Here is an 8,494-nt window from a genome sequence, read left to right as displayed (position 1 = left end):
GCCAGGCATGTTGCCACAGGAGCACTTTAGGAAGAATGTAAATCAAGACGATGGAGTCGCAGAGCAAGCAGCACTGGATAGAGGACATTAGCTTTAAATCAACCCTGGCTCTCCAGCAAGGATCATGGCCTCAATTTCAGCTCAGTGAAACCTATTAGGGATGAAATGGTTGGTTAGAAGCGGTTATTTTAGTATCGTTATTGATCAATGAAAAGATTCTACTTGTTGCCTCTTGTTTTGTATCGTTACTGCAACGTGGTAATGAAAACATCAGGCGTTATGGGTGTTTACTGCAGAGGATGTTGAGAAACAGCTGTTGTGCTAGAATACTAAGACGCCGGTAGAAACAGTTCTTCCCTTAGCTATCAATCATTCAAAAGGTTGTTATTGAATTGCGGTGGCATTTGCGTCCTTAGCCCTTTATCGTGACTCAGTTCCGTTACATTACACATAAGAGTCATTGGACGAAGGTGCGTTCTGTAGGGGCAGTTGTTATAAAAAGCCCTGACGCTCATTCTGAACATTAACACGCATCGCTTGCAGTACAGGTTTTGAAAGCGTAAGAACAATTTAATATCAGCGATAGTACACACCTTGATAGGGTTATTGTTCACACACTGCCATCTCCATGTTACAGTGCTTGTTTACGGAAGACGGACGGAATACAGAGGGACCATGTACTAATTAGCTATCTAGCATGCTCGGAACACCTGTGTGTAATCGAGTCACGTTCAGATTTAGTTTTGTAACATATAAGGTCCTTGAGGAGCAACGGTAGGCTCCTTAAGAGTACATCTCGGGCTATTGCGCCCTTTGTCTTTTCAACCATGAAGAACACTTTAAAATGACAAAAGTTCTAGTTATTTATATACCTTTGATTATATTGAACTGTTTTTCAATGATAAAACATAATGCAAGTATTTAATATTGTGTAGATCAATAAAAACATAAGGCTATTAATATATAGTTTTAATTATTAGTATGTCTGTCTTTTTAAGTCATTGGTGTTACCGCCTTGAAAGTCACTCATTACAAATATACAAGGACTTTGAGCATTCCCTCCAGTAGCTAACTGTAGTCGGGGGAGGGGTCTATAAAGACAATTATTAGCTACTCACACCCTTTTAGTATGTCATACATTTGAGGAATCGAAATCCAGTGTCACTTGGGTGTTAGTCAATTTAAACGAAGGGAAATTACATTGAGCTAAATTATTCATCATATCACTTTAGTAGATGATTTTTAAAGGGTTAATGACCTGGTATTTGAGCATCTGTGGCCTCCATTTAAGAACATCCTGAATTACCATTTGTTCGTTGGTGTTGCTACCCCTACTAGTGTGTTATCATAATAGTAAAAATGATTTAAACACATTATGCTGCCGTGTTAGAGGATTTAGAATGGGAAGATTTCCCAGAAGTAATGTGATACATTTGTTACATAATGATGTGATTGCAAGTACACTCAATTAACTTCAACACTCCATATGTGATACTTTCAAAGCATTTAAATCATGTTTGCGGGGGAATATTGGTCCTGGTTTCTTCTTCTCATACCGCGATCAGGACATTTGGAAATGTAGCTTTAAGGGTCAGATGTGATTCAATGAGACAATTTAGCAGAGACGTGACATGAATACAAAAGGGTTAGACCTGCGGTGCACTGCTACACACTCATACCTCATCTCCTCTCATAGTGTGTCAATCTGCCCTCTGGAGGACAGAGGAAGAGAACCAGCCACCCATCTCCATATCTCTGAATTGTCACAAACTGCCTGAATGAAATCCCCCCCCAATTGGTTGTATATGATCTCTGATGGTAATGTTAGGCTTTTGGAAAGGGCATTAGAGGTCACACAACCCAAAGTGTGGTACTTCATTAGATTGGTGCTTGATACAGTAGGTGAAGTGAAGAAAGGCAACTTCCCTTGATCCTCAAGACCCCTCAAACTCAACTCTGGACCTGGAAGCCAGTTCCACAGCATGTTTTTATTGTCCCCCTCTAACCAGGGACTGATTTAGACCTGAGACACCAGGTGTGTGCAATTAATTATCAAGTAGAACAGAGAACCAGCAGGCTCCGGACCTCGTTGGGAAAGAGTTGAGTACCCCTGCTTTAGACCTCTCCACATCCCAACTCCAATGGGACAATAAATCCAAGAACAAAGGGGTCTATAAAACAACCCTCTACTCATTACAGTGAAGCCCACCACTCCAGTGTATGTATGGGGGTTGTGATATAGCAACCGATTTGATTTTGACCCCAAACTTAGGGGCCACAGTTCCATGTTGTGAAAGTGCTAGCTATTTATGGTAATTGTATTCCAGAGTTTTACAAATGCGTCAAGTAATTACAGGCCATCTTGTTAAGTTAACGATTCAACACCTTGTTAAACATGTCAAATAGCCAGGTATCAGGAGCAGGCTCTGGCCAAAGTACAATACCACATGTAAATTAAGATGATCTGTATATCTTAGATGATGCAGAGTAATTCACCATATGGCAGTAAGGTAAGCATGTCAACAGTTAATGTCAGCTTGTAGTTTTCAGTTGGACAAACTTGAAGACTCGAAGATTCAAAATCAACAATATATTTTCACTTTCCATAGGGATTGAGTTGTCATGACAAACATTTACAAGTACTCTGTAACAGGGCCAATAGTGGGAAGAGGGCCAGGGCTCTCCACAATACAAGTGAGCAGATGTCAGTCTTCACAACCACACCACTTCTCTGACTGCGGTTCATCTACCATTCCAGAGGCACTATAATGCAGCAAAACTCTCAGCTACAAGTGAATGAGACAACTCTGTACAAAATGAATAACAAAGGGAACGTGTATCTCAATATGTAATGCACTGTAGGTTGCACGTGGTTGTTAGCAACTAACAGAAAGACAAAACACAGTATAGGAAAATAAAAACTATAAAAGGAACAAAGACAAAGCTACAATAAAAAGTTTGGCCAAAAAAACCTAAAGAGACATGGAGGTGCCAAGATGGAGTCTGTTTCCAACAGTACATCATAAAGACAAGTAGCCATCTCACATTGAAATGGATGACACTTTTTTTTTAGTTGGCAAAGTCACAAATAACATGCATCACTAGTGTCATTGTAAAATGATTAAAAACCTCAGTTTGAAATCATTCTCTGAAATCCTGACATTTTGATAAGCTCAAGTGCAATTTTCAATCCTACCTCTGGCATCACATACATTGTAAATTGTATGGCTTACTAAGTAAACAGGTCCATATAAACTGGAAAGAGACATCTTTCATAAACAAAACTATGGTATAGCATTATCTTGGCAAAACAAATCAAAGATCTAAATAACAATGTAAACAACATCATACCACTGTAGGCCTACAGTTTATACTAACATATTTACAGGCTGTTTTTTAGTTTTTTAAGTTCCCTGTAAAAAGGGTCATTTCCATGATGCGAACTTACACCGTATGTTTGGCAAATTCAAGCATCCCATCTACTTTTTGTCACAGAGACAAATTGATTTGAGGAAAATAACCCAAATAACCACCATTTGAACTTGCTGAGCTACAAAATGTTTGTCTCCTGTCTTATAAATAAAATGGTTTGTTTTACATAAGGCAAGGATGCTCTAGGATAAGTGGTGTCAAATTCATTTTGTCCCGCGGGCCGCATTCGCTCTTCACCGAGATTGGGAGGGTCGCACATAAAATGTATTATATTTCCTCGCCATCAAAATCGGCAAAAAAATTGTTTCAATGCTCCCGGACTGTCTAGCTTTCGTTTCGATAACTGCTAGAAAGCTGGACAGAGTGAAGAGACTGTAAATGTAGCTCTATTATCTTTACTACAGTTTCCATTTGTTTTTCCTCATTTCAAGTGTCCAAAAATGATAATTACAACAATGTTTTTGTTTTACTCAAACCACCAACGGATTGAAAATGCTCCGGCCCACAGGTCGTAGGTTTGACACCCCTGCTCTAGGAGGGGTCACATGTTTTTCCAAAGTAATAATGATATGATACATGGACTCAATTGATGATGGCTCTTTGGGCTAAATGCACTTTTCAGTGTTATTTTTTCAATCACTTGTTGTCATATATGTAACAAAAGCAAAAGTATTAGTGTGCAACAAAGAGAGCATTGTTCTACTTCATCAGGAAATGTGCAAAATCTGCTCTAAAGCAAAGTGACAGTGTTGCAATTTCTAATGTACAAGGTACCGGGAGATGTAAGGGAAACCGAGACACAGGTGCAGACCCTCATTCCAACATTTATACAAGGCACTAAGGATAGGAGTCAAGGGCCACACTGCAGGTCTCCCAACAGCCTCCTCAGCTCAGTCTGGTCGAAATATAGGATATTTGGGTAAGAATTCTATAAGAATTACCTGTGGAGGGGAAAGTTAATTTCATTTAACACTTCTTTCAGCATTGAATATTTCCAGTGGGCACTCTTCTATAATACAATCATGCCCATATATTTTGACTCGGTAGCGATTTAAGTTTGTAATAGTCAATAATTTGGCAAGAATCATATTCTGTTTTAAGGGAGCATAAATGTGTTACACTCACGTATTCCATCATATTGCTGCTTTCGCATTTCCTTTTGCTGAGCTTCCAGTGCAGGCCCAGCTAAAGAGAAGAGGTGAAAGTGAGGACAGACAACACTGTGCGCACACACACACACCCGCATCCCGTCTGGTTAGCAAATCTGAGTGTGAGGGGAATTTAGGATCGCTTCAAACCATGTCTGGCTGGGGTCAGGTAGTGGCCAGACACCCTGAAGAGCTTCCTTCATTCTTCTGCTCAGTTACTAGCTGTCACTCATTGTTCCGTGACAAAACTAAATTAACATGCCTTTTACTGCTGACCTTTAGGTCTGGTCAGCCTCTGTCCACTATGTCAGATGAAAATAGCTTTGAGGGAAATTCGTTTTAAGGGTTAAAGTTGACATAATGAGTTAAAGACCATTATCCATCAGAAACCTGCTACTTTAACATCACTCAACCCTTCACAACTGACATAACTTGGTCTTTCAGACAGGTGCTAATGTGCAATTTGTTCTTACCTTGTGATATAACTGGTTGTTTTCCCATTCTAACAACTTCTGAATAGATCTTCTCGCCTGTTGGGAAAGGAGCACATGCAATATCTTCTAGTATTAACCTCAACTTCACACTCTTTTACAATTGACAACAACCTCAGTATTATGACAAAGAGCTGTTCATAGACTGAACTTCTACTTTTACCAGCTCGTAATTTCCACTTTGTTGTCAATAACACTGGGTTGGGGCACCACCTTCCAGTTATGTACCCTTCAGCAGTGCGATGTGTCATTTCTACACACAAACCCTAATTCCACACAGGTTGCCTGCTTAAGACCAATACGGCTGATTGCTAAACTAGTCCATGAGTAATAAGTGGATGTGCTGATTTAGAGAGAGAGTAGGACTGTGCAGCAGACATCACGCGAGGTCAGACTGAGACTTACTCTCTTGTTGAGGCATATAACGGGCCACAGACTGAAGCCCACCGTACAGCAACAGCACAGGCAGCCGCAAAGAAGCCACTTCCCATTGACAGGCAACGTCTTCTTCAAGCAAGTGTTCACTCTGCTGATGCTGGTTTTAAACTCCTCTGGAGCCACCTGGAAAAGAAGGGGGAGAAGAAGGGAGGATGAAATAAATGGACAGGAAGAGTCAGACAGAGGAAAGAATGTGGTTGTAATTTATATAGCTTTTAATTTTATTATTGGTAATTCTCTCTCGGAGACAAATCAAATTCTTCATTATTTTCAATTATTTTGCTCTTAACATAGTTTTCATCTGAAGCAGTAAGCAAAAAGAAACCCAAAGGGAAAGTTGGAGAATGGCAACCATTCCTTTGCTCTAGTCTAATGTACTGACTGAAGTGAAAAATGGCACCAATTGTTTCAAGAAAAACCTGTACTGTGGTCTGTAGAATCAAAGAGCCTTAGAAAACAAACAGGTAGCCTAGATATTTGGAGATGCTTTCCAGAGATCAGATGAGATCTCTCACTCGTATGGCTGTAACTTGCTAACCAAGCTCTTGTCTATTCACGGCAGAGAGGAACTAAAGGGCGAGATAAGCTTAGTGCCTGTGGCAGCGGCCGTCCAAACAACATGAATGGATGCTCATTCCTCTCTGGGTCTGTACGCCATAAAACCGGGGTCGTAATATTTTATGACAGGATGCAAAGGTCTCTTTGCAAAGAGCGAAAGGCCTTAGAATAAGGGCCTACTGATCTGCACCCTTCAATCATCATAATTGTGACCTCTTCCATCACGTCACAATACTGGAGGGACATTTTATTGCCCTGCACTTCCCTCAGCCTGCTCTTACCCCTTCAGCCTTTTTGTGTTGCAGTGTCCGACCCAGGAAGCTGCCCTTTCTTGTGTATGGCACAGTCTTTATTTCATTATTTTATCACCTGGAGCTGTGTCCTCCCGAACACTGGGCCCCCGACCAACTGGGCTCCAAAGACAGCTTACTCATTGACAGAGTTTCACTTCAGCTTTGGACACACAGTGGTGTGTTGCTTGAAATGCATCAGCATCAGATAGAAGCCACTCAAGAGACTTGAAAGAGGTAATTCAGGAATGGTCTGATTTGTCAAAGGGGAAATAGAACAATAGAGGCACCATAATAGCTTAAAAAGCTTGATTCACAGCCCAGTTTAAATAAGTTGGAAAGCCTAGCACAAGACGAAGACACTAATGAATTTGGCTACTGTACCTTTCCCGTGAGAACTGAGGGAAACTCGGTGTCAAATTTGTTGCTCAATCCAAACCTGTCAAAAAGAGAAATACAAAATGGTAAAGAAATGAAAATTTTTCCATTGAACATGTATAAAGTACTATGACCGTGGGCTGTCACAAGGGAAACCTAGCAAAGCTTTTTTATGGGGGTGGAATTAAGACACTTTGTACTCTCAACAAATAAATAACTATAAAATGTAGACCTTGTGCCTAAAACTTTACATAGTCTACAGACAACAGAAATAAACAAATTAATGTCCTGAATGACCTGTAATTTGTTTCTATTATGTGAATAGCTTCCCCTGTCGAGACAATTCTATAGGATGACAAGGATACATCATATGCATAATGCAGTTGTGGACACTAGAGGAAGTATACGTAACTATTATGTCATCATTTGGCAAGGTAATAGGTGTTGTGTCCATTGCTGGTAAGCAGGGAACTATAAAACAGTAAACAGAATGTCAGGCTATGGATGGTAGCTAGCAAGCTTGTTGGAAATAATATGCTTGATTCACCACCATTTGAATAAGCCAGCTGCTGGCAAAGTATTCACTACAGTGGTTAGCTATAGCTACTTATTGAATGGTGTGCAATTAATGTTCGTTTGCTGGCTTGTCATTTTTGTTAAAGCAGATGCTTTCTCATTTCAGGCTAATTTGCAGAAACCCAGTGTACGTAACGTTAGGTAGCGAACTAGCTAGTAAACTATAAAGCCGGAATAGCAGGTACGCAATAGATAACCCTAGCCTCGTCAATTAAGGCAAATGTAACAGTTAACGTTACGTCCTACGGTAGGACCAGACAGCTAACTGACTGTTATTGCCACGGCCTAGCTAGTAAGTTAGCTAGTAAGTTGTATTTCACAACAGGCATTGTTGTTAGCAGGCTAGCGTTAGCTAGCAGCGGATTATAATGGCAGCGTTAACAGTAGCTTTGAATTGCTTACACGGTGATGTGCCCAGCCCCTCGCATAATCACAGGTTCTGAGCAATATCTAACAAGGTGTTCTTCACTCACTACACGTTCATCTTCCTCGTCCAACTCATAGATTGTATCAAAGTCCGCCATGTTGGGTAGTAAGACGCTCATGACGTCTTCTTAACTGCCAGCATGACGTCAACAAGATATGCAAGGTGCCTTCAAGACAACTAGGAGCTCGGGGGATGGGGGGGGACTAGCTCAAATCATGAACGGTCATCCAACTCTGAATTCCAATTCGGAAACTCGGGCATCTTTATAGAGCTCCGACTTTCCGACTTGGAATTCAGAGTTGGATGACCGTTTAAAACACTTTTTCCCAGTCGAAGCTCATTTTTTTTCCGAGTTCCCAGTAGTCATGAACGCATTGAAGTCGGAGATTTCCGAAATCCCAGTTCCTCGTTGTTTGAACGAAGCATCACACGACCACAAACATCCTCGGAATCACTCAGTTGGAGTTCTGTAAATCTGTGTGCAAAAGTGAGGGATATCATGTCATATCACATAAGATTATTATTTGGAAGAATTACGATCAAATAGGCTTCCCAAACTAGCTAATAATTGCACAACTATAACTACACTCACTTGTTTATAGCATTTCATGGAAACCTATTATTAACCATGTAACCTACATATTTATCATCTTATTGAGGGTTAATTTGCCCATATTCTATGAAGAATTAGGGCATACAAGTCATCATCCAAGTGCCATACAACAATAGTCCACAATTAGTTTATACAAATTCTCA

The 8,494-nt window shown here is 40.4% G+C and overlaps 1 protein-coding gene across 2 annotated transcripts; it reads right to left on the bottom strand.

The window, feature by feature from the left end:
* Positions 1-2,575: 2,575 nt before the first annotated feature.
* LOC115129423 (cysteine-rich hydrophobic domain-containing protein 1-like) lies at positions 2,576-7,876 on the bottom strand. 2 transcript variants are annotated; one of them, XM_065018615.1, is made up of 6 exons: positions 7,714-7,876; positions 6,742-6,796; positions 5,477-5,632; positions 5,054-5,137; positions 4,558-4,617; positions 2,576-4,373 (listed from the first exon to the last, which is right to left on the bottom strand). In XM_065018615.1, exons 1-6 carry the CDS (start codon positions 7,854-7,856, stop codon positions 4,323-4,325), a joined length of 549 nt encoding a protein of 182 aa, XP_064874687.1. In that variant the 5' UTR covers positions 7,857-7,876; the 3' UTR covers positions 2,576-4,322. The 2 variants fall into 2 exon arrangements, with proteins under 2 accessions (XP_064874687.1, XP_029515610.2); XM_029659750.2 differs by having other exon boundaries at positions 5,054-5,110.
* Positions 7,877-8,494: the final 618 nt, after the last annotated feature.

The sequence above is a fragment of the Oncorhynchus nerka genome, linkage group LG5 (assembly GCF_034236695.1).
Source record: "Oncorhynchus nerka isolate Pitt River linkage group LG5, Oner_Uvic_2.0, whole genome shotgun sequence".
Taxonomy (NCBI): Eukaryota; Metazoa; Chordata; class Actinopteri; order Salmoniformes; family Salmonidae; genus Oncorhynchus; species Oncorhynchus nerka.
This window is presented reverse-complemented; position numbering and strand designations above follow the sequence as displayed.

Bases quoted from the DNA above. Each gene is read 5' to 3' on its own strand.
- LOC115129423 (XM_065018615.1), bottom strand. From the start codon at position 7,856: ATGAGCGTCTTACTACCCAACATGGCGGACTTTGATACAATCTATGAG. The intron at 5,138-5,476 runs GTAAGTCTCAGT...TAATACTAGAAG, and splicing joins TTATATGCCTCAACAAGAGA to ATATTGCATGTGCTCCTTTC. The intron at 4,374-4,557 runs GTGAGTGTAACA...TCCCCTCCACAG, and splicing joins GCAGCAATATGATGGAATAC to GTAATTCTTATAGAATTCTT.